The sequence below is a fragment of the Schistocerca serialis genome, chromosome 9 (assembly GCF_023864345.2).
Source record: "Schistocerca serialis cubense isolate TAMUIC-IGC-003099 chromosome 9, iqSchSeri2.2, whole genome shotgun sequence".
Classification (NCBI taxonomy): Eukaryota; Metazoa; Arthropoda; class Insecta; order Orthoptera; family Acrididae; genus Schistocerca; species Schistocerca serialis.
In genome coordinates this window covers 64,356,295-64,383,481 of record NC_064646.1, presented here as the reverse complement: position 1 = coordinate 64,383,481, position 27,187 = coordinate 64,356,295, and the positions used below count along the sequence as shown (strand labels likewise).

The window sequence follows — 27,187 nt, the reverse complement described above, 5'->3', positions numbered from 1 at the left end:
TATTGTGAGAATGTAAAAGGTGAACGACCTGTGACGTAACGTGTTTATTGTCGAAACGCCGTCAGAGATACACTGAGTTACTGACTTTGAAAACCACGGCGCGAAAAATAGACAGAAGAAGAACACTTTTACACATTCTTTTGATGTACGAGTTATTCTCGATGAACAGTTACTCAGTTACTCTTTTTCTCTTGTCTCTTGCAACTTGTGTCTTGCCGCCGTATTATTATTGTTAAAAGTAATATTAATTTAGTGTAAAGTAAAAGTGCGATACTAAAAGTGCAATACTGCATAGCAGTAGATTTATTGTGCGACGTGTATGTGAAAACGTGAAAGGAATTATTTCCATTACGAGAAGAGAAGTGCCAGTCAAAACGGCATCCATGTTAAATCCTTCATTGCAGTGTAAGTTCATCTTTTAATTGCCATAAATTCAGAGTTAAATGGAACTGGTGTATGGATTATTTATTTATTATAGAATCTATGTCTCACTCTTTCATGAAGTTATTAAATTTTCTTTATGTTTCTGCCAAATAGAGAGTTCACAGTTACGAATTCTTTCGTCGAGATCGGACGGAAGTTGCATGCGGCGAAATATTTTCTCCGCGCCACATTCTACTGGTAAATGCAAGATAAACTAGGGTCCCTTAGGAAATTCATGTTGAGCTATCCAAAAATAATTATATTTTGAGTAGGCGTTTACTCTCCTCTGCAATGCAACTTCCGACTGATCAGACGATCGAACAAGAGACAGCCGCACACGGTCGGCGTTCGCAAATATATTTCCACCGCTGATTATAGCTATACGTTACACCACAAAAGTAAACATTTCGTTGTAATTAGCGACTACGAACGGGGACATTTATAACTGTATGTTTATGTATACACATGACGTAAACATATCGTTATAACATCTGCCTAGTGACCAGGAGACCTGGACTCAAGTTCTGGTCTTAATTCATTACTTCAGCTTCTACTCTTATCGAGGAAAAGGTTTCCGGGAGGAGATCGCAACAAAGCATGCTCAGGAGATGTGCACATCAAGCTTTTCACGTCTTGTGACCCTGATAAAGATCGAATCATTAACATGAAGGGCATGTAAGTAACATACCAACAGATCGCACAGACAGTTGTCAGTAGTTGAGCGACTGTAGAACGATTGGTGACAAGTTGGACTCACGGCAACAGTGTGTCAAGACGAGTAGGCACTGGTCCTTGCAGGAAGAGAAGACCAAGAGAGCATGTCTGCGATACTATGGGAAGACGTGTACTTCCATAACTGCCTCCGGCCTACAATCTCGGTTCTCGGTAAACTGCCAAAACATTTATTTCAGGTATCACAAGGAATTCCTCAAGAAGTCATTCAGAAGCTGTTAACTTCCACGTCGCAAAAAATACACGAGTGTATTCTTGTATTCCTGCCAGTGAGGTTCACAGCTCATACTGATGCGGTGATGGATACCGGTTTCGGATGGAATAAAACTTTAGTTCATGTCCATTACGTGATGAACGTTTCCTCGAAGTCGGATAAACACCGGAACAGTCTTTCATAGTATAATACTTCCGATTTCTGGTAGTGAATGTCAATATGGCCGGCAGGAGTGGCCGTGTGGTTCTGGGCGCTAGTCTGGAACCGAGCGACCGCTACGGTCGCAGGTTCGAATCCTGCCTCGGGCATGGATGTGTGTGATGTGCTTAGGTTAGTTAGGTTTAATTAGTTCTAAGTTCTAGGCGACTGATGGCCTCGGAGGTTAAGTCGCATAGTGCTCAGAGCCATTTGAACCATTTTTGGATGTCAATATGAATGTTTGCTTAATTTTTCACACCATCATGGTGTGAGGCGTGGAGAAGTCTGAAACAGATCGAAAGCGGTAACCTCACAAAAAAATAAGTTTCTTGCAGTAGTGACTGTTCATGTTCATTCTTAAGTAATAAAAAAATCGCTGAACTCCAAGAGAATGTTCTCAAAAATTACTTTGATGTGGCATGTTTACATTTTCGACTGAATCATTTCTTAAGAAAATCGATATTTTTTGCACTTCTGTCGCTCTTTTTGCTTCGTGTACATTTTGCATGCCAAGCAGAATACTGCAATAAAGATTACGAGTTGCGATCTGATTTTTTCCTGGAGTGTTTCTAAGTCGTAAAATTCTCGTGTGTTTGTCCAAGTCACTTCGTAAGTTCTTCACAGTATTTCTTCATCAGGCATGCGCCATTTTTAGATGGTTCCTTTTTTGAATACATATCGTTCACTCCATCTCTGCAGGAGATAGTAGTCTGCAGTACGGCGGAGCCCCAGTTGTTTCGGTGCTGTTTTAGCACCCTTCATTTCATGAAAGTGGGTGATTATTTGGTTCGGATGTACTTTGTAATGCAGTTTGAAGGGGGGAAGATAGCCACATACTTACTGCTTTACCTCTGCATTCGCCTTACGGCACGGGAGAAACCTTCCTGTAGAAAGACCTTAGCTGGGACTGCTTGGCTTGTATAATGGTATTTTGCATCCTATTATTTTCTACAGTCTATTATGTTATTAATAATGCGTATTATCATGGGGTCTCCTTCTTCTTCTTTTTATATTTTTATTGCTAGATAATCACATGTTCCAGTGCGTGAAGTTGATCTAAGAAGGCTCTCGTTTGCCGGCCGGAGTGGCCGAGCGGTTCTAGGCGCTACAGTCTGGAACCGCGCGACCGGTACGGTCGCAGGTTCGAATCCTGCCTCGGGCATGGATGTGTGTGATGTCCTTAGGTTAGTTGGGTTTAAGTAGTTCTAAGTTCTAGGGGACTGATGACCTCAGAAGTTAAGTCCCATAGTGCTCAGAGCCATTTGAACCAAGGATCTCGTTTATTTCTTCATTACTTATGAGTGACTGTTGGGCTACGCTGTAGCTTCTAGAATGACTTGAGTGGGTATATATACTTGAAGTGTGGGTAGCTAAACGTTCTACGTTCGTCATTTGTTGCTTCCATATATAGTGCATTGCTCTTTCAGTCGGTCCTATTTTTTATTATTATTTTTTTTTTTAATAGAGAGTTTCATATAATGACGCAGTATGGAAGTCGTGCGCTAGGTCTCCAGCTATGCTTAGCATCCTTTTGTCTGTAGACATGACTTTCTCTGACAGTGTCTTTATCCATGACTGTATTCCATGTTCCAGTATAGGGCGAACGAAAATTTTGTGTGTTGACAGTGACACTGGTGAGACCGCAACCCCCTTTCTATATTTCACATGTTGTACTAGGTTCAGTCTATTCTCTGCTTCTATCATTTTTCCAGTTATATTCTTTTTCCAGTTTAATAGTTCGCTTAAGAGAAATCCAAGGCATTTTTCGTGTGCTTATGGGGTGATTACTTGCTCCATAGCGTTCAATTTTTAATTTGGGTGTTTTCTGTGCTTACAAACTGGTGATGTCTTGGCGCCAGAACGATATGAACTGGCTTTTTGTGCAGTTATGTCCTATACTCCACCTGCTTAGCTAAGATTCAAGCTTGTTTATACAATTGTTGCCTGTTCGTTGATTCTGTTGCATGTTGGAGGATGACACCAAATTACCGAATCATTAACGTATTTAAAGAGGATGCTTTTCTGTTTAAGCCCAACCCCTTCCCACCACGCCCCCTAAATATGAAATTATAGACATGCTTTTCTTACATATCTGCACACAGTATCTTAATATTACGAGTAGAAAACAAGGGCTAATAACACCTCTACCTCAGCATATGGGGAAGCGAGTTGTATATTGGTACAATATGCCAACGACAGTTTGTTTCCGAAGGAATCTCCGCACAAAACAGAATTGTCGATAATTGGTGTGGTTGAACGTTGTGATTGGTAATGGTAAATAGAGTTTTTAAAGCATTATAGCTTATTTATTTAAACAACACGCTCCACTACACGGTAACACATATCAATTTAACATCAATGTTGAATTAAATACGAAGTTTAGGAGCTTAGGCTCAGCATAATACAGTACCCGTAAATGAACGTTAATGAAAACGGAAGCAGTGAGTATTATATAGAAACAATGCGCATTATAAAGGTGTTTGACTCATTGACCGAGAAAGCGGTGACCAGGAAATGTTCCAGTTCGTTTCGTATACGATTCTCTGCGTTACCAGTTGTTTAATAGTTGATACGACAGTGTTACGAAAACCAGTGTTACGGAAGCTAGTACAGTGAAATCTTGAATTTGAGAGCTAAGACAATGCATCGCAAAAGAAAATGTGAAAACATTTTAACTACTTCACCAATACACCAAGACTAGAAGAAACTCTCTTCTCTCACGCCAAGAAAATGGATGATCCACCACAGCTGCCTCCGCTGCTGTTTTCAAATAATAGAAGCATTAGCCCTAATTCAAAATCACGTTTGTCGGGTCCCGAAGCAAAATAAACGTCTAAAGCTCTGACAACCCACCACCAGGCTGTAAGTAGTACATAAGTGACTGTGTGCAATCAAATAACCAAAAAGTTGATGGCCTCATGAAGCTACACCATTTCCAAACACTTTTTGTGCCCGACGCAACAAATTTCCCCTCACTTTGCAAAGTGGCCAATGTCGTAAGTTCAACCAAAATTGTACGGAGAAATATTTTTGATTAGTACACCCTCCCAAAAGATGGCGGCGCCTTCTGTAAGTACTGGGCGTCTTTCGCTAAGTGTAAGGCAAGTTCTGGTATAGGTAGTCAACACAATGTTGGAGCACTGGTAATTTTTCGAAGTGGAAGCATGCTCTTGAACATTTCAACATCCATGCTATCAAAACTTGCCATAAGGGTGCTGTAATCGGTGGTATAAACAAGATGGCAAGAACATGGGTAACTTTCGCATTTTAAAACACCGCGTGAAAGATGACGAAAACCTACGAGCAAATTTGATCATCAGTTGCATCAATAACCAACTCCTGGGAAGGCTTTTTAGCGCATTAATGATGCCAAAGGTTTCACAGTTCTATCAAACCAAACTGCTGACGTTGCTGGAATAGAACAACTTTCTCTTGGTGACCGTTATGTTTCCCTGATCTCAAGAATCGAGAAGATTTCCTGCAATTTGTTCCAGTGTCTGACGTGATGGAGAAAGGAATAGCTTGATATATAACCGCAAATTTGGCAAACTTTGGTTTTGAAGTGACATTTTTACGAGGACAGGGCTATGACGTTGGTAAAAGCCCATGGGGCTTATGCATTCGTAGAAATGGACTACCCTTAGCTTTATATTCTCATTGTGCAGCCCATAATTTCAGTTTGGTAGTCACAGACACATGCAACATTACACCTATCAGAAATTCACTAGGAACACTGAAAATGGTACGTAATTTCTTTGGGCCACCAAGGCGTGGGCAGAGATTAAGTGATGCCCTTGAATCATTAACCGATGTTCGAATCAGGAGTCTGAATATTCCACACTCTCTAGATGGATTGTGCGTCTCCGATGCGCACAAGAGTTCAAGGAAATGTATGGTTGTGTTGTTTCAGCTCTGGGGAAGCTTCAGGAATTTGTCAACAATATCACATATCACGATGCCACGATTCTGTTAGCAGCCATAACCAAGGGAGATGATGTCGCCTGCTCGGTTATACTTTATGAACTGTTTCCGCTGGTTGAGTCCATCTGTCGCCAACTTCAGCACCAAGATATACAGGGTGAAAAGTATTTAAACCGACAAACTCTGGGAGGTTGTAAGGGACATCAAAACAAATATTTTTCCCTAATATCATTTTTTTCTATGAGAAGTATTTAAACCGGTAGAGGAAGATTTCTCTGGCGGCAAATTAATTAACCCAACAAACACTTTTCCATTTTTTTTATGACCAAGAGACAACCCATTAACACAGACCAATTTCAATTACAGTAGATTTTCAAAAATGCCTCCATTGACAAGTAAACGAAGGTTACACCGTCGGATCATGTTCTGTCTGACACGGGCAAAAACCCCAGGAGTATTCTGAATTTTTCCTGCTGCTTCTACTATCCGGACAACCAGATCCACTTCTGATGCAACAGGAGTTGCCTAAACAAAGTTGCACATCTCTCCCCACACAAAAAAGTCCAGGGGGGACATATCTGGGGATCGAGCAGGCCATGGTACAAGACCACCAATTCCAATCCACATTTCTGGGAACCGTCGGTTCAGGAATCGACGCACACGACGACTGAAATGTGCCGGCGCCCCGTCATGTTGGAACCACATGCATTGTCCTGTAGGGAGTGGGACGTCTTCCAGCAATTCTGGCAATGCTCTGGCGAGAAAATTGTTATAGTGCCTGACATTTAATGGCCTAGGTAGCAGATACAGCCCAATTAAACAGTCCCCAACAACACGGACCCACACATTAACGAAGAACCGCACTTGATGAGCGCTAGTAACTGTGGCCTGTGGGTAATCGTCACTCCAAACATGCGAATTGTGCATGTTGATGACTCCATCACGCCCGAACGTTGCTTCATCGGTAAACACCACAGAGGAGGCAAATGTAGGATGAATTTCACGCTGTTCCAGGTACCACTGCGAAAACTGTGCTCTGGGTGGATAATCAACTGGTTCCAGGTTGTGGACACGCTATAAGTGAAATGGACGTAACAACTACTCTCGAAGGACTGTTCTTACATTCGTCTGATTCGTCCCCATGTTACGTGCAATCGCGTGAGTGCTGATTGAAGGATCCCGCTCCGCATGCTGCAAGACAGCGTCCTCAAACTGCAACGTTCTTACCATGCGACGGCGTCCCTGTCCAGGTAATCTGCTAAATGACCCGGTCTTACGCAGACGTTGATACACAGCAGCAAAGGTCGTATGATGCGGGATACGGCGATTAGGATATTGTTGTTGATAAACCCGCTGTGCAGCTCGTCCGTTGTGGTGTGCTACGTAGTACGCACCAACTATATCAGTGTACTCACTCCAAGTGTATCGCTCCGTTAGTAAACAGAGACAATGCGCTACTACACTGGTGGACAGCAGTTGCCTACAACTGAAGAGCGTAATACGCCCTCTAACAACTGAAGATCGTAATACAGCCTCTAACAACTGAAGAGCGTAATACGGCCTCCACCGGTTTAAATAATCCTCATAGGAAAAAATGACATTAGGGAAAAATATTTGTTTTGATGTCCCCTACAACCTCCCAGGGTTTGTCGGTTTAAATACTTTTCACCCCGTAGAATTTGCAGAGTTAATCAACGTTGCCAGGGATATCGAAAAAGAACTGCTGGGAATGAGAGAAAACGTTGATTAAATTTGCAGCTGGCTTTTCTTGGAACCTAAGGAATTAGCTTCTGCCAGCAGAGTTGAAATCATGCAACAACACATTTCTACTAATCAAGCAGATCGTGCAAATCAGGATAAGGAGTGATGGTGTTGGGTGTTACTAAAAAATTCTGTGTTCTTACCCTTTCTGGATGCCTTCATTAGTTCACAGCAGAATCGGTTCCTGACACATTGTGAACTTTTTAAACAGCTTTAATTGTGTTCAGTTTTTACACTGTGGTCGGCCACTGCTGATCTGGCTGTCTAGCGTAATTCAGTGTGGCGTCTATGTTCAGGGCACTTCATCTCGGCACTGCGTACAATTTCTCCAATGTACGCCTTGCCACAGCCTGCACGCATCACATAGGAAAATAGGTGATCCGTCAAGTCGTCTGCAGAGAAGAGAAAGTAAGGTCAACTTATAAGGGCCGATCAAAATGTTTCCGTTTGAGGCCATTGTTAAACCGTATACGTAACGTATCACGGTTCTGTTGTGTGTATGTAGGCACCGACACGTATGTAAGAGGTTATTGTGGCATTTGTGTCCTTCCGAAGTGCGTGCAGTGAATGCGGAAACGTGAACAATGGTGACTGTGATAGATTTTATTTTGGTTTAGCCATAAAGTACATTTCATTTAATAAGTATCAGAGCACTGTGAGGGCCAAATATGCAATATAAACATGACCGCGCCAAACAGAGATACGTACGAAAAGAAAGATGAACGTATCTCTGCATTCTAATGATTCCTCAGACCGATATCAAATTTTTCACTCTTCAGCTATCCATTTCTTCCCGCCCGTGATTATGGATGGACGTATTGCGTGCATTTCAGCCGCGATATACAGGGCTATTACAAATGATTGAAGTGATTTCATAAATTCACTGTAGCTCCATTCATTGACATATGGTCACGACACACTACAGTTACGTAGAAAAACTCATAAAGTTTTGTTCGGCTGAAGCCGCACTTCAGGTTTCTGCCGCACAGAGCGCTCGAGAGCGCAGTGAGACAAAATGGCGACAGGAGCCGAGAAAGCGTATGTCGTGCTTGAAATGCACTCACATCAGTCAGTCATAACAGTGCAACGACACTTCAGGACGAAGTTCAACAAAGATCCACCAACTGCTAACTCCATTCGGCGATGGTATGCGCAGTTTAAAGCTTCTGGATGCCTCTGTAAGGGGAAATCAAAGGGTCGATCTGCAGTGAGCGAAGAAACGGTTGAACGCGTGCGGGCAAGTTTCACGCGTAGCCCGCGGAAATTGGCTCATGCCACAACTGGAGACCGACAGCGCCGACTTCATCTTTCAACAGGATGGTGCTCCACCGCACTTCCATCATGATTTTCGGTATTTCTTAAACAGGAGATTGGAAAACCGATGGATCGGTCGTGGTGGAGATCATGATCAGCAATTCATGTCATGGCCTCCACGCACTCCTGACTTAACCCCATGCGATTTCTTTCTGTGGGGTTATGTGAAAGATTCAGTGTTTAAACCTCCTCTACCAAGAAACGTGCCAGAACTGCAAGCTCGCATCAACGATGCTTTCGAACTCATTGATGGGGACATGCTGTGCCGAGTGTGGGAGGAACTTGATTATCGGCTTGATGTCTGCCGAATCACTAAAGGGGCACATATCGAACATTTGTGAATGCCTAAAAAAACTTTCTGAGTTTTTGTATGTGTGTGCGAAGCATTGTGAAAGTATCTCAAATAATAAAGTTATTGTAGGGCTGTGAAATCGCTTCAATCATTTGTAATAACCCTGTATATTCGTGTAAAAGTTTTTACAATATATTTTCTGGAAAGGGAGGCAGTTTCTTTCATTTCTAAATTGCTTCATCATGAAAATGATACCCGGGCACACCGTAGCCTGCAAACTTAGGGAACACACTGAGGCTTTATTTTCAATTGTATTATACTGCATTCTTTATCGAGGTGCTGGACGCTGCATCTTCTTCTTGAAGAAAGAAGTAAATATCACTCTATCCAAAGGAGAGTTAATATATCAATCAATTTAAACTGTTACAGTGGTAACTGCACTGAGAGATTGTGGAAGTGCGAACACAGACGCGTGAATTGCTACTGGTGGAAGTATCCGCCAGCCGCACACCTCGAACTAAACCACATTGTTCGCACCCGCTTACGGCGCCAGTACTTAAATACCAGAATACGACGTTAATACCAAATATAATAATACCAAATACAATAATACGAAAAAGAACCAACTTGCAGTTATTCTTTTATATGCATTCCATTTCATATCGCTTTGCAACGCTTCGGCCAGATATTAAAACGACGTGACTGTGTCAAGTAGGTCTCAACTAATGCTGTATACGAACATTACGGGTTTGTTTTTCCTACTCAGCCGCACTGACATTTTTCTACGTTTCAATTCATCAACCAATTAGACATTTTGTCTAGGTCATCTTGCATCGTCCTACAGTCCTTCAACATCGACACCTTCCCGTTCATAGAAGCAGCATCAGCAAACAACCGCACATTGCTGCTCACCGTGTCCGCCAGATCATTTGTATGTGTAGAATAGTAACGGTCCTACCACAATTCCCTGGGACACTCCTGACGATACCCTTCCCTCCGTTGAACACTCACCGTCGAGGCAAAATATTAGTTTCTATTACTTAAACAGTCTTCAGGCCACTCATATGTCTAGGAACCTATTCCATATGCTCGTACCTTCGCTAACAATATGCGACGGGGCACCGTGAGAAATGCTTTCTGGAAATCTAGAAATATGGAATCTGCCTGTTGCCCTTCATCTATAGCTCGCACCGGTCGCAAACTAAAGTTTTGCAAAAACAATCACTCAAAATTTCAAACTCTCTGTACATGTTTCTGGAACTCTGGAACATTCGGGACACATCGACTGCCTTTGCGATTGCGTTGAACATAGTGCGGAAAGTGAAACAGTAACTCAAATTAAAAAAAAAAAAAAACCGCGAGCGAACGGAACAAAAGTTAAAAGTGTGCTATTCACGAAGGACGAGAAACAAACTGTGAAAAACATAAGGAAATCGGTGAAAATTATTATTAATGAGACTGAGCAACAGTTTAGTGACAAGGCTGTGAAAATGATAGAATTCCTTGCCTGTTTTGAAAGTTTTAAAACGTGTCAATAATTTAGTGGTAATGATTGCAAACAACTGTGCTTGATGTTAGAACTTAAAAAAATGTTGACGTTGTTATTGCAGACGTGCGTTCTGTTACGTACGTTGTTCGTAATAAATCAGAAGATTTGTCTTCTGATGTTGCTTCCTTTATCTTACGGGTCGACATCGGCTGTGAAGCACTAAGGACACTTACTGAATTTGTGCTGTGTATTCCCGTTTCCACTTCCAGTGTAGAAAGGTCATTCAATACAATGAACAGGATGATGACAGAATTAAGGAACAGGATGGGTCAGGATATACAAGCTTGAGTGAATGTGTCAAAACGGTTCAAATGGCTCTAAGCACTATGGGACTTAACATCTGAGGTCATCAGTCCCCTAGACTTCGAACTACTTAAACCTAACTAACCTAAGGACATCACACGCATCCATGCCCGAGGCAGGATTCGAACCTGCGACCGTAGCAGGAGCGTGGTTCCGGACTGAAGCGCCTAGGACCGCTCGCCACAGCGGCCGGCGTGAATGTGTCAAAAGAAGGGATACCCACAGAATCTTTCACGCTGTAAAAAAGCCTCGACACATTAATTTGCCGTTACAGCATGCAATAATACTATTTGAAGACCGTGATATCCCCCCCCCCCCCAGCCGGCCACCGTGGCCGAGCGGTTCTAGGCGCTTCAATCTGGAACCTCGTGACCGCTACGGTCGCAGGTTCGAATCCTGCCTCGGGCATGGACGTTAGTTAGGTTTAAGTAGTTCTAAGTTCTAGGGGACTGATGACCTCAGATGTTGAAGTCCCATAGTGCTCCGAGCCATTTGAACCACCCCCCCCTTCCCCCCTCATCCACCAGGAGGAAAGGAAAGCGGTTGTATTCATTCCAGGCGTGGACATCTGCCGCGATTTGATGAAAAGCAAAACATGACAATTCATTTCTGCAAAAGAAAATCATCCCTGGTTGCAAGACAACTTGTTATCGATACGAACCTACCACAAAATGACAAAGTGCAACATTTCGCATGAAGGGTCAACTCTTTGACGACGTAATCGACATTCTGGCCAATGTGGCGCGTGAAATGAACAAAATCCCGAAGGTGAACTTAGTTTCACATTATTGTATGAATGCTCTGTGCGTTGTAATAAAATGGGAAGAGACCGTATAGAACACATGAAGCATTAAAACTATCATATTAACGTTTCCCTATACTTTATTAATCCAGTTTCGAAACTTTTTGGGATGATGGGATATGACTTACTATCTGGAAGGAGTACTGTTAGGGTATAATGTGTCTTTACGGGTGGTATGGAGGCGTGAACGGGGATAACACGTAAAATTAATATAAAGCCAACTATACTACTAGCGAATCCACTGTTTTCGGTGTTGTTGGACTATGACAGTTCTGGTGACAACCGCCTCGCAAGAGCGGGAGGGTATTTACACCGCAGATAGATTGCCTTCCTTTCCACTTTAATAATAAGGAAGTCAGCTAGTGGTATAAGCCACCTTAATCTGTTTAAGTCGCAGTCGAAACTTCTGGGACCATATACTTATCCTCGCCGCCCAGATGTCTATGGTACTGTTAAAGTATCATAGTTTAGTAAGTAAGCAGCGTTTTTCTTGTTAGCACGAGACAGCATAGCCCCAGTTTCACAGTCAGACGCAACATTCGTGTAATTTTGTCATTGTCCGTGAAACAAATTAAAACAGTTTCAGCCCACCGACTCCGACCAAGGCTCCTGGGATAGCCCCTTTGCTGACAGGCAAATACTGGAACTAACAATCCCCTCTCATTCGTTCCCAATTGGGAAATCCTCTGCCCCACTAACAACCCGACTGGTAATTGAGTGGAAGCAACCGCTATTCTTTAAGGGGCTCAATCGCAGATAGATCCCCTTTACTCTTTAGAGCAGCGAATAAATAAATAAAAAATAAATTGAAATTTCGTAGCAGATTAAAACTGTATACCATGTCAGGTCGGAGGCTCGAACGTGGGTCTTTTTCGTTTTGCGGGTAAGTGCTCTACTAACACATCTACACAAGCATTACTCACCCCCCCCCCCCCCCCCACCTCCCCGCTACAGCTTTACTTCCGCCAGTGCCTCATCTCCTACCTTCCAAACTTCACAGTTCTCGTACGAAACTTGCAGGATATTGCAGAGGCATGGCTTAGCTACGGATTTCGCGACAGTTTCCGGAATGTAAGCGAAGTGTGCGCCGATATGAAGCTTCCTGGAAGATTAAATGTGTGCCGTACTCGGTTCGAATTCTGCAAAACGCAAAGGTCCTGGGTTTCAGTCCCCATCTGGCACCCATTTTTAATCTTCCGGGAAATTTCATTTCAGCGCACACTCTACTGCAGAGTGAAAACATCGTTCTGGAAACTAACCCCCAGGCTACGATTAAGCCATGTCTTCGCACTGTCCTTTCTTCGAGGATTGTTAGTTCTGCAAGATTCGCAGGAGACCTACTGCAAAGTTTGGAAGGCAGGAGATGAGGTACTGACAGAAGTACAGCTGTGAGGGCGGCCCGCGAGTCATGCTGGGTAACTCAGTCGGTAGAGTCGTGAAAATTTCATTCTTAAGTTTTGCATTATCCCTTTATTTCGAAACTCGTGGCACAGAGAACAAAATCTGCATATACAGGGTGTTACAAAAAGGTACGGCCAAACTTTCACGAAACATTCCTCACACACAAAGAAAGAAAATATGTTATGTGGACATGTGTCCGGAAACGCCTACTTTCCATGTTAGAGCTCATTTTATTACTTCTCTGCAAAACACATTAATCATGGAATGGAAACACACAGCAACAGAACGTACCAGCGTGACTGCAAACACTTTGTTACAGGAAATGTTCAAAATGTCCTCCATTAGCGAGGATACATGCATCCACCCTCCGTCGCATGGAATCCCTGATGCGCTGATGCAGCCATGGAGAATGGCGTATTGTATCACAGCTGTCCACAATACGAGCACGAAGAGTCTCTACATTTGGTACCGGGGTTGCGTAGACAAGAGCTTTCAAATGCCCCCATAAATGGAAGTCAAGAGGGTTGAGGTCAGGAGAACGTGGAGGCCACGGAACTGGTCCGCCTCTACCAATCCATCGGTCACCGAATCTGTTGTTGAGAAGCGTACCAACACTTCGACTGAAATGTGCAGGATCTCCATCGTGCATGAACCACATGTTGTGTCGTACTTGTAAAGGCACATGTTCTAGCAGCACAGGTAGAGTATCCCGTATGAAATCATGATAACGTGCTCCATTGAGCGTAGGTGGAAGAACATGGGGCCCAATCAAGACATCACCAACAATGCCTGCCCAAACGCTCACAGAAAATCTGTGTTGATGACGTGATTGCAGAATTGCGTGCGGATTCTCGTCAGCCCACACATGTTGATTGTGAAAATTTGCAATTTGATCACGTTGGAATGAAGCCTCATCCGTAAAGAGAACATTTGCACTGAAATGATGATTGACACATTGTCGGATGAACCATTCGCAGAAATGTACCCGTGGAGGCCAATCAGCTGCTGATAGTGCCTGCACACGCTGTACATGGTACGGAAACAACTGGTTCTCCCGTAGCACTCTCCATACAGTGACGTGGTCAACGTTACCTTGTACAGCAGCAACTTCTCTGACGCTGACATTAGGGTTATCGTCAACTGCACGAAGAATTGCCTCGTCCATTGCAGGTGTCCTCGTCGTTCTAGGTCTTCTCCAGTCACGAGTCATAGGCTGGAATGTCCCGTGCTCTCTAAGACGCCGATCAATTGCTTCGAACGTCTTCCTGTCGGGACACCTTCGTTCTGGAAATCTGTCTCGATACAAACATACCGCGCCACGGCTATTGCCCCGTGCTAATCCATACATCAAATGGGCATCTACCAACTCCGCATTTGTAAACATTGCACTGGCCACAAAACCACGTTCGTGATGAACACTAACCTGTTGATGCTACGTACTGATGTGCTTGATGCTAGTACTGTAGAGCAATGAGTCGCATGTCAACACAAGCACCGAAGTCAACATTACCTTCCTTCAATTGGGCCAACTGGCGGTGAATCGAGGAAGTACAGTACATACTGACGAAACTAAAATCAACTCTAACATGGAAATTAAGCGTTTCCGGACACGTGTCCACATAACACCTTTTCTTTATTTGTGTGTGAGGAATGTTTCCTGAAAGTTTTGCCGTACCTTTTTGTAACACCCTGTATATTCGTTTACAATATGTCTAGATATTTCCGTAATGACGAAATCGTGTGTTTCCCATGGAGTATTTTTCAAAGCATATCTGACCAACGTCCGTATAGTCCGTGCAGAGCACCGCAACCGGTCCATGCGTGGACCGCAGGGCACGAGCAGGGAGAGCGGTAGTGGTGGGGGATGCAGGAGGGCGCTGAGGGGAAATGCCGGGCGCTGCCGGGGAAGTGCCGTTCTAAACTACCATTCTTTGTAAATATTAAGTAGGTTCCCTCCACGCCCACGCTTGCATGGTGACCTTTCAAAAAGACTGTCAATTCAGCTTTGGTTGGTATCTAAAAATAAGTCGGCCGAAAACGCAGCTATTTATTTTCACCTGACCTGTTAGCCATTTGTGACTTTCACAGAAGCATCATGAGTGGCGAATTTTAAGTAAAATCTGTACGTTTCTCTTGTTGCCATGTTAAAATTAGCTTCCTTTGCCCAAAACACAGCGACGTTTTATGTTGTCTCACCCCACTAATATAATGTGCAGACGTGATTGCGAGAGAATTCTGAAACAATGGTTTCTTAAGTGAGGAAATGAGGAAAAGGAAGGTCAGTAGCTTATGAAAAAGCACATCCTCAGTACAAGACAAATGTGTAATGTCTTCATCTACGTTTTTCCGAAATCCATAGCATTTCTCGTTTCACCAGCACTCAATGACCTTTGAAAACTACAATCTTCCATCGAAAAGGTAGTTGGTTGAATGACAAGTTAGATAATGAAGTTTTGCATAATAACGATATGGCAAAATACTATCCTCTTTGTGTGCTGTCCTATGCCAAAATCTCATTTCGATATCTCAAATGGATTATAAAATATGAGGAATGTTGTGGGTATTTGTCTCTGGCTTTTTATCGCTGGCGCGGCGCGATCGCAAATGGCGGTGCTACGTCAGATCAGTTTTCTTGAGGTCGATGAGAGACAGAGATCTCCACCCAATTTAAAGAAAAATTCAGTAGGGTAGATAAATTTCTTATGCGGTAACATATTATGTAAGATGACCAAACGCAAAGCCCGCATCTCGTGGTCGTGCGGTAGCGTTCTCGCTTCACACGCCCGGGTTCCCGGGTTCGATTCCCGGCGGGGTCAGGGATTTTCTCTGCCTCGTGATGGCTGGGTGTTGTGTGCCGTCCTTAGGTTAGTTAAGTTTAAGTAGTTCTAAGTTCTAGGGGACTTATGACCACAGCAGTTGAGTCCCATAGTGCTCAGAGCCATTTGAACCATTTTTTGAACCAAACGCAAAATCATAGCAAGCCCTATATTTCATTGAATACTTTTCCTGATTTTTCACGGTTTCGTACTTCCACGTAAATATCACAATAACTGTGACTATTGACGGAATGATGGACACATCGTCATGAATCTGACATACAAAGCTATAAGTAAGGCGAAAATAAGAATTTTTTTACTCGATAGTTTCTGTAAAATCGTTTGAGAAAGACTGCAGGGCGCCCACCTTGACTCTGTCATCTACGACCTGTCAAATAGTGGCAGACACTGTCGGCCTCCCCTTTCAAACAAACGAATGAACTCGCTCAGCGCTCTGGACGAAAACTGGTCACTGCCCTTCGGTCACCGTACCCTGTACGGGCTGTATGTGATGGAACGACTCCTTGCTCGGATGCAGGCTTAGATCTATCGTGGCATACCACCGATGTGATCATCAAGCTAGCCCCGGACCAAATTATCCCATTCTCCAATGGCGATTTTGCGTAAGTCGGGCAGAGCAAGCGGCCGTTGGCGACGTCCAAACACAGCTCGTTTCAGTCCATCCGACATATGTTCGAATGGGCTCATTTCCGGGCAACAGGCAGGTCTCTCCATTCTGGCGATCCCAGCACGCTGAAGGAACGCACGCCGCACGGGGTAGCCGCGCGGCCTGAAGGCGTCTTGTCAAGGTCCGCACGGCTCCCCCCATCGGGGTTCGAGTCCTCCCTCGAGCATGTGTGTGTGTGTGTGTGTGTGTTGTCCTTAGCGTTAGATTAAGTAGTGCGTAAGCTTAGGGACAGATGACCTGAGCAGTTTGATCCCATAAGACCTTACCATAAATTACCAATGTTTGTTGTTGAAGGAACGCATTCCGAGTACAGCACGATGAGCGTGCAAGCTATTATCCATCAAGATGAAACTGTCATCAAAATGTTGGCGAAACGATTGCACTAATGGTTGTAGAATCTTGTCCCTGTACCGTAGAGCAGTAAGACTGCGCTCATAGCCACGAGCGGTGTATGGTAGCCCCATGTCGAGCTGCCCCAGAACCCATCAGCACCTTGTTGCAATGTGGGACACAATGTTGAAGGTCTTCGATATTACCGGGATATCTCAAGATATGTTGTCTGCGATTACGCTGGTCAAGATCGAAAAATTTTCAAGAAATGAAATGGGTGTTTCTTATATATTTTGGCCCCCCAAGCACGAATATATAATTCGTACTTTTAGTTCCCTCAGTTTTAGAAATACTTCATTACAAAATAATGGTTATACAGAACATTAGGTAGATTTCTTGAGAAATCCAACCTATTAAGGCTGCCCTCATGATGCGACTACCGGAAAGCTTTCCTATTATTAATCTTTTACGACATGGCAAAAGTGCGAGTGAATCAGTGTCTTTAGCTCTTGAACATCATGTTCTTATCAGTTCTGAGCAAGTTCTTCCTTTGTTTGGTTTTGCATTTAAGAATGTGAGTTGTGCGATCTAAATATACTTTGTGCTCAGTGTTTCGTTTTGGTTTAGTGATGCATTCGTGTTAGTGTATGTACAATGTCACAGCTATTTAAATCGCCCAAATTACTTTTGCTGCGTCTGTGTGTGTGTGTGTGGGTGGGGGTACACTATTAAATCATGCAGACGACATGTGTCACCAGTAGTGGAAATGCCGTGTGGCTAGGGCCTCCCGTCGGGTAGACCGTTCGCCTGGTGCAAGTCTTTCGAGTTGACGCCACTTCGGTGACTTGCGTGTCGATGGGGGATGAAATGATGATGATAAGGACAACACAACACCCAGTCCCTGAGCGGAGAAAATCTCCGACCGAGCCGGGAATCGAACCCGGGCCCTTAGGTATGACATTCCGTCGCGCTGACCACTCAGCTACCAGGGGCGGACACCAGTAATGGAGAAATTGTATGAAATGATGATGATAAGGACAACACAACACCCAGTCCCTGAGCGGAGAAAATCTCCGACCGAGCCGGGAATCGAACCCGGGCCCTTAGGTATGACATTCCGTCGCGCTGACCACTCAGCTACCAGGGGCGGACACCAGTAATGGAGAAATTGTATGATCTTTGTTTCGGGTGCAAGTTAGGTTATCAGGACCGAAAATGGCTACAACATATTCTCCGTGTGAACTGTTCATCTAATGTTAATGGTTGGGTGAACAAAAAAGGTAAAAAATGTAGAAGGTTGTACATACAAGGTTACTGGAGCATTTAAATTCACATAATTCACATGCCTCGGGCATGGATGTGTGTGATGTCCTTAGGTTAGTTAGGTTTAATTAGTTCTAAGTTCTAGGCGACTGATGACCTCAGTAGTTGAGGCGCATAGTGCTCAGAGCCATTTGAACCATTTTTTTTTTTCGACTCGTAAGACTGCCTACGCACCAATCTTTGACATGAGAGACTCACTCTGTTACTGCAATGACGTGAATGATCTGTTTAATATCATAGGAATTAAACATATATCAGCAGAATGGCGACTATTCGTTGATGACTCCAAACCAGCCTCAGCGTGGTACTCGTTCACAATAGCAATGTATATCCTTCTGTTCCCGTGGCTTGTGCCACTATTTTGAAGGAAAGATACAGCACTATGGAACTTCTGTTGAATAAAATTCGATATAACAGTCACAAGGGGAAAATCTGTGGTGACTTCAGACTAATTGGGATACTTACAAGGTTACAATCTGGGTACACAAAGCATTGTCGTTTTCTTTACGAGCGGGATAGCCGTGACCGGAAGAGTCATTACGACAGACGTATTTGGCCTCCCCGTAAGTAAATGGAACCTGGTTGGAAGAACGTAGTAAACGTTCCATTGGTGAATTTGGAAGACATTTTGTTACCACCACTTGCCATAAAACTTGGATTTGTGAAGTCATTCGTTGTTGCAATGGACAAAGGTGGACCTGGTTTTATGTACTTACGTTAGAAACTCCCTGTGTTGGGTGAAGCCAAAGTGAAAACAGGTGTGTTTTTTGGCCCTCAAATTAGACAGTTTAGTCACGATCCTCATTTTGTCACAGTTTTGAGCCATCTTGAATTGGACTGCTGGAATTCTTTCAGTAAACTGTGTTCTGATTTCTTTGGAGACGAGAGCAGAAAATAGTGATGTGTTAGTCAACGAACAACGAAAGTCCTACCGTAATCTCAGTGGTAATATGTCGTTAAAACTGGCCGTTCTTTACTCACACTTGGATTCTTTTCCTGCTATTGCTCTTAGACAAGTCTCCGGTGAGCATGGGGAAGGATTTCATCGGATCGTATCTACGCTGGAGCAACACTATTAGGGGCACCGTGCAACAAGTATGATGGGTGGCTACTGTTGGACACCACTGCACGATAGTAGCACTGCACATAAGAGGCGCAGCAAACGTCCAACAAAAATTTAGGTATGTACGAAAACAAATTTTATTAGCATTCATGCCTTTTGTGTTGACAAAATTAGCATTTACAGACGAAATCATTTTGTTCAAGCAATACAAAATCAGAATACAATTACACAGTGACAAGTACAATTTACACAAAAACATTGGGTGAAAACCATTGCCAAATTCGTGTTCAATAGGTCGAAATACGTACAATTTTGGTGCTCGAAAATTTTACAAAGTTGAATCTTGTAGACCAGTGTTATCAGGGTACAAGCAGATCCGAGTTTCGTCTGTAAATAACACCCGACGCCAATCTCGGAGCGTCCACTCTGGATGACTTCTTGCCCATCTGTAACAAAGTCATTGTTGTGTAGGACGTGGGGCACGTCATGGTCGTCGCAATTGAGGATTCGCAACATGCTATCGTCTCCTAACTGTTTTATGCGATAGTGTCTTCCTTTAGCCCTTTCGGACGCTGATTTCAGTTCTGGAGCACTCAGTGCATGATTCGTTTTACTCAAAAGTCGTAGATATAGATCATCCTTGGCATCTGCCGAACGTGGCTGGCCCGTGCGGTGTAAGTTCTCAACACTACCCGTCAACTGGAAGTGATTCCATGCCTGAACGTCGCTTTGTCTTCGGTGTACGCGTCGAGCAACTTCTCTGATTGACAAACCCGACCATTGGTCGAGATTGTCCGTCGCAGGATGATGGACGTTCACTCTACTGTTCCCAAGACGTCTCCAACGCGTCCCAACTGAAACACTATAGTCCATTCGAATGCGGCATTCTACTCGTTGCTAGCGCTCATAGTAACCGCGTGTATGTTTACAAACAAAGTCAAAGGTGACCTTCCGATCGTTACAGGAGCAGTCACTTTAGCAACACACCTGCGCAATATGTACGGGTGCAGAACTTTTGTTGATGTGTATATCTCCTCTCACTAACTATAGCAGCATCTGAAGCAGAGTCTATCATATCAGCACAAGATTGCACTAATTCGTTAGATGAACCCCCACACACCAGAGTAATCCGTCGTTTACATAACTAACAATTTTTCTGTTTCCTCTGTGGTTTCATTCCTGAAAATGGCAGCAAAAAATCGGGACTGACTAAATTAAAATGGCGAAGACTCATTTACTGTATATATATCCTTTAGGGAACTGACAAGCATTCGCATTTCCGAAATCATCATCTGCCACCATCTACACGTATCCCTACTCCAAAAATAGCCCATATGTTGTACCTAGCCGGCCGCTGTGGCCGAGCGGTTCTAGGCGGTTCAGCCTGGAACCGCGCTGCTGCCACAGTCGCAAGTTCGAATCCTACCTCGGGTATGGGTGCGTGTGATGTCTTTAGGTTAGTTAGGTTTGAGTAATTCTAAGTCCAGTGGACTGATGACCTCAGATGTTAAGTCCCATAGTGCTTAGAGCCATTTGAACCGTTTTGTTGTACCTATGAATGCAGATTATCTACCTGAAAACTCGAAGTTTAATGTCCTTTGATAGATTTGCTGAATGCCTTTGTGATACCGAGTGGCAACATAAATACGTCACTTCAGATACAAAAAATGTAAAAATTTATTTAGCTATACATTGAAAAATAAGTGTTCTGCCCATTTTAATATTATTTCTACCTAATGAGCTCCATGTCATCCGTATTTTTTTATGAGCATTGGCAGAATATTGGAGGAAACGATGACAACTTTGCTTAAGAGCCTTCTATATTATTTAGGACACTTGATTTTACGAATTACATGTAGACCTACTTAAAGGTAAGGTATATCGATTTCTATGGCATCTCATTGGATTACTTGGCAATAAATGGAATGAATGAGTAAAGTATACGTGAAAATAAAGTAGAATGAATTTTCTGATACCCCCATGAATGCGTCCATAACACTCGAGCTATAAAACGAGACAGCAAAACTTCCGTTTTTACACTAGTTTTGAAGCAGTTCACTTTGGACCGCTCCAGAAATCTGGAACATTCGATGTGATTCGCGTGAATTTGGTATCTTAAAACTGTTTTCTTTTGCGTTCTAGCGATAATTCTTTATTATTATTATTATTATTACTATTATTGTTTATTGAGACTTTTGGCCTGAAGGCCATACAGCAATGTCTCAGTGTTTTGGAGATTTACAGAGTAAAGTTGCATTTATCAATGAATTTGATAATTAGTTTTAAAACGGCGATATTATTTTGATGAAGGAGAAGTTTGTACAATAGTTGGTAATGGTTGATGACATCGTATTAGTTGTGTGTAAAATCGATTATTCTTTTGTCTAACTACGATATGGCAGCCACCAAGTGCGAGCATCTTTGGTCGGCATTCTCAGACTGCTGCAGATAGAGATCACTGGTAGACTTTATTCAGTACGCTTCAATGCGTTTCACTAGTAATGTGAAAAGCAATAACAATGTATCTGTGCTTTAGCAAATTCATAGTTGTAAAGAGCTGGCCCTTACCGACACTGCGCCGAAGGCGCTGAGAAGTGTGCGTCGCGCCTACGACTTGTTTCAAATAGCTTCACAGTTTGGCAATATCTGCCCCTGAGGCTGAGTTACGGTGTTGCGTTATTGGGAAGACGTTGCAGATGATGCAAATAAAGTGTGACGATTCGAGTTGGTGCTGTTGTGAACGAAGACTCGCCACCAAAATTTGTTTTTCTCGGTGGTTTCAAGACATGGAGTGAAACTTCACTGGAAAATGTAGACTTACGTGCCATTGGTAATGATTCTCCTATGGCTGAAATTGAACCAGAAATCTCTATCGATAGTCTTATAGATCGTCTACTGTGCTTTCACAGAAATCGACGCTGTAAAGCCGCTGCCCTTACAGAAGGAGAAATGAGAGCGTTGTGTCTCAGTTCACGCGAAATATTTCTGTCACAGGAGACGCTGCTGGAATTGGAGGCTCCGCTAAATATTTGTGGCGACATACACGGTCAGTTCGTCGATCTTCTTCGGCTGTTCGAGCGTGGCGGATTCCCACCGCATTCGAATTACCTCTTCCTCGGTGACTACGTAGACAGAGGACAACAGTCTCTGGAGACGATATGCCTTTTGCTCGCATACAAAATCAAATACCCGGAGAACTTTTTCTTGTTGAGAGGGAACCACGAGGCTGCGGGCATCAACGGGGTGTACGGGTTTTACGACGAGTGCAAGAGACGGTACAATGTGAAAGTGTGGAAGACTTTCAACGACTGCTTCAACTGCTTGCCGGTGGCTGCGGTGGTAAGCGACAGGATTTTCTGCTGCCACGCTGGCCTAAGTCCTGAGCTGCGTAACCTCAACCAAATACGTGAGATAATGAGGCCGACAGACGTGCCAGATAAAGGATTACTCTGTGACCTCTTGTGGTCTGACCCCGACGGCAGTATAACCGGCTGGGGCCCCAATGAAGAGAGGGGTATTTCTGTGACTTTCGGAGCTGATGTTGTCGAGCAGTTCCTGCGCCAGTACGATTTCGACCTCGTCTGCAGAGCTCACCAGGTAGTGGAGAACGGTTACCAGTTCTTCGCACAGCGACAGTTAGTGACGATATTCTCAGCACCTAACTACTGTGGAGAATACGCCAACGCAGGTGCCATCATGGCTGTTGATGAATCGTTGAAATGTTCCTTCCTAATATTTTATGAAAGCGGTAGAAAGCTGTAGTGTGCTCGTAACGACAGTGTGAGTCTCGACCTTTGGAAATGATGCCACTGTGGCAACTCATGCAAAAAGTGGAGTCAGTGAAACAAGACGTGTGTAAGACAAATTTGTAGGATAATATCTTATGTTTTCCTTTGAAAGACTCATTGTATTATTTTATTGTATATCGTTTAGCTACTTTCCGATGGGAAATAATATCTTGTTGCCTGAAGTTTATTCCATGAAGGAGTTCTTCTGTCTCATAGAGGATTGCTTTTGGTTTATATAATAACAATGCCTGTGCTTAAGGATTTTTGTTGTCCATTTCCTATAAAAGCCCGGCAAATGTGGAGGACGTTCAGTGCAAGGTCCTTGAGTCAATTTCGTAGTATTATACCGTTCTAATAGTTCGGTACATGACAGCGTAGTACACGTGAGAGAGACGGGGTTTGCTGAAAGCCCTATCACTTCCTTATAGTAATTGCCATATGTACCGTTACTAAACGATAAGGAGGACTCATCAACCTCTCTCCTTTTCCGTACTTGCTTTTTATTGAGTATCATTATCGTGCCGTGTTGTGAATATTCAGTGATGCAGAGAACGTAATGAATGTAATAATTATAATGACGGTTTCTAAAATTACTGACGCCGCTCGTTTTTACGGTTAATTATGGATTGTTTTGCAACCATTATTTTTCACAAACCTGTCCGATTTTTTGTTTCATATTTCGAATTTTAAGTGCATAGCTATGTGACTGGAGCTGTAGATGCAAACTTTATATAGCGGTACACCTACTACTCCGAATCCAAATTATTTTTGTCAATTTTATATATTTGATTACTTTTAATAAGTAATAAGAAAGGTTCCACTAGTACCTCAATCCCCCCTTCGTTAATCTGATATTTTTATAAGTATAACACCTTATTGTATGACGTCATTCTAGCTATACTCATTACGTAGGCCTACAAGTATACCAAAGATACCATCTCTCCTTCATGAAAATAATATCGCAATTTTAAAACTAATTATGAAATTCACTGATAAATGCACGCTTACTCTGTAAAGCTCCATAACACGGAGAGATAAATAAATAAATCAAGAGGGCTATGACTGTCGCCATGTTGTTTGTGACTCCGGGCAAATCCGATATGTTATGTCGTCACCCTCCTCGTTATACGTTGTTTTCTCTCGTTTTACAGAAATTCATATTCTTCACTATAGGCCAGTCGAGTTTTAACAGCCCTGTTGGTATAGTCGAGTTTATTTGTATTTAATTCCTTTTTTTCGTACAAAGTTTCACAGCCTCGATTAATCGAATGAAAGCATTTTGCCCTTCAGGTTGTATATTTTATTTCCGTACCACGCACAAAACTCCTAGCTTCTCGCTTGAGATTCGTTGTGCAGTCTGGGTATCTGTTCACAGAACGTTTTAATTCGTGTGCTTCTTCAATGCGCACCGGTAAAATTCCCATCAGATCATGACTAAAATTTGGTTCACAGTCATTTCACATTACAGCAGAAAACCACTTCCTATAGCTTTCGCTTATTTTCAATTTCCGTATTAAATATTAATAGCCCTATATGATCTGCAGTATTACAAGCGTGCCTTACGCTAGCACTGAAGTCGTTTACCAAATGCCATTAAAGGTATCATATTCCTCATTTGATTCTAAAATTCTGCTTAGTCGGAGTCTAAATACACTTTGAACGCCAGACGAGATTCTGCAATCGACCCACCGTAAATAATCTTTTTGTGAAGTAAATGTTCGATGTGTCCTCGCTTGGTCTTAGGATTTGTGCTTGTGAGTTTTATCTCTGTCAAAGTTCTGTAAACAACATGAATAGTGACAGATTGAACCGTAGCTGAAAATCCACTATAAGGTGGTTCGGTAAGTCAAATGAACATTCGGACTGACAGTTGCTTCACGTTTTTTAAGGTAGTGTGATATAAAATTTTCTTCTATCGCTCTTTAAAGATGCAGCAGAAAAATTTGTAGATAATGACAAAGATAGAGCAGCGTGATACTTCTGAGAGATAATCACTTCTGTAGTTATATCCGTAATTTATTCTCACAACAATTACTTCTTTATTGAAATTTGGGGGATATACCATTGTCCTGTGCGTGTTTTGACCCATCTTTAGTATGCATTGTATTTAATTATTCCCTGATGTTTTTTTTAGTAAACACGTCGAAATAAGTTCTTACCTGTCAGCCCAAAGCAAATGAGTATGGTCAACGGGTAAAAATTTGCATGTTGATACGCTTTTTTATGTTTTGAGGGATTAAGAGTTACAAATATGTTAAACAAAATATCAAGAGCCTTTAATCGTAAAATGATTAAACGTGTTAAATTATTTCATCTGCGTCTGTATTCCAGCTTGTATTACTGCTGTTATATTTGTATCTGTATCGGTAGTGATGAAGTCGTATTAAGACGAGCGACACAAAGTACTTTGTGTTATAACGCCATTATCCAGCCCAATTCCTATTCCAGACGCTAATGGGCCACAGAGAGAATGACTGTCTCTACGCCTCCCCAAAAAACAAGTTTTTGATCACCAAATCGCCCACGACTGGTGCTGGGAGAAGGTCTGAAGCCCAAATTGTGAACAGTGCAAAAATAAACTATTAATTAATGATTGTAAGTGGTATGGACTCAGTTAAGAAATTTCTATCGTTTCACTAAAAAGGTCATTACGAGAAATTTGTGTGTGTGGGAGCTTACACACAAACAAACACACACACACACACACACACACACACACACACACACACAAGTCGTTTCATTAAGCACAGAAAGATGAACACTGGCGGTGCTGTAAATGAAATAAATGATACATAAAATAAAATATGTATGTTCTTGAATTTTAAGAGATTGGTTTTCTATGATCTCCTTCGTCTTGCCTGTAAAGTCTCAAACTGAAGTTTGTTGATCATGTTTATGGCGCTTTCACAATGACCCAAGTGGCGAATAACTCAGTTGTTTTCTGGATAACTTATTTAGTCATTCATTCATCCAGGTATCATGTTAGGATTTGTCGTCATAATACAATGAAAATAAATAGATCAAAAATGTTCGTATATAAGTAAGCTTCATCAGTATGGCTATGATGAAAGAATCATCCTGGCATTTGCGTGAATGATTTAGCAAAACTGCGGAAAAATTAAATCAGGATGGTCGGACAGAATTTGAGGTCAGCGTCTAAACACGGGACTGCCTCACTGGTTGCTCCCATTGTACAATGTTCATTTGATATGCACAGTTTTACTCTTCATCTCTGCATACGTCACGGTTATCTCTTTTGTTACCACGGCTTGGAAAGAGTCACAGACTAACCAACAATACTCCACATCCGATGTTAATAGGTTTTTAAGTTCTTTGGCAACCCATTACGAAAATCACAAGAAACAGCTCAGTGATTATACAGCACAAACTAATTTCTTCACTAATGTTTAATGTCCCATCGACAGATAAATCATTAGCGATAGTCATTACTTTAGATGTGTAGTAGTAATCACCCCAAAGGTCGGTTTGAACACCACTGTAATTTGATAGGCGTAGTTTATGCATCCGACCTGAAAACCAGCTCATCTGGCAAGCAGCAGGCAGTGATGTAACTAAGTATTTTGGGGGCCCCGTGCAAATAAATTTTGGAGACCTTATTTACTAATAAACCTTCAAAAAAAAAAAAACAATGAAAACATTAGACATTCACATACCACGATCTAGATTAAAAGTGAAATAAACTTATAGTGTATAGAATAATAACCACTACCAGTCACCAGTTATTGACATTTACTGTATAAAAGACATAACGTGGAGGTACCAGTATTTACCATGATGAATAATGTACAGTTAATGTGCAAAAAATCGAGTTATATTTGTGAAAAAAAAAAAAGTGACGAACGTAATGTGAAAATACTATGGATACTCCAGCTGTATGTCAAGAAGATTAATACTTCAGAACACATTCCGCTTAGAAACTTCCAATTGTTTCAAATTGACCTGTTTAGTCATCATCACATTATTTGTTTTTTATTTCAACAGTGATCTCCAATACTGGGCACTGAAACATTTAATTGAATATAAAACCAACTGAAGATGGGCATAAACTGGGAACCAGTCACGCGTTAAACAATATTTTGTGCCCCTACAAGGGAACAGTCATGGAGTTCAACTGCATCCATGATGTATAAAATGCACCTGAATGAATTTATCGGTTCTGAATGAATTTTTCACTTTACAGCAGAGTGTGTACAAGTATGAAACTTGCTGGGAGATTGAAACTGTATGCCAGACCAAGACTAGAACGCG

At 42.5% G+C, this 27,187-nt stretch overlaps 1 protein-coding gene across 1 annotated transcript; it reads left to right on the top strand.

Moving 5' to 3' along the window:
• The first annotated feature begins 21,974 nt into the window (after positions 1-21,974).
• LOC126419372 (serine/threonine-protein phosphatase alpha-2 isoform-like) lies at positions 21,975-25,714 on the top strand. Its single transcript, XM_050086560.1, has 2 exons — positions 21,975-22,888; positions 25,651-25,714. Exons 1-2 carry the CDS (start codon positions 21,975-21,977, stop codon positions 25,712-25,714), a joined length of 978 nt encoding a protein of 325 aa, XP_049942517.1.
• The last annotated feature ends 1,473 nt before the right edge of the window (positions 25,715-27,187 follow it).

Bases quoted from the DNA above. Each gene is read 5' to 3' on its own strand.
- LOC126419372 (XM_050086560.1), top strand. From the start codon at position 21,975: ATGGCTGAAATTGAACCAGAAATCTCTATCGATAGTCTTATAGATCGT. The intron at 22,889-25,650 runs GTAGTGTGCTCG...CACACACACAAG, and splicing joins TATGAAAGCGGTAGAAAGCT to TCGTTTCATTAAGCACAGAA.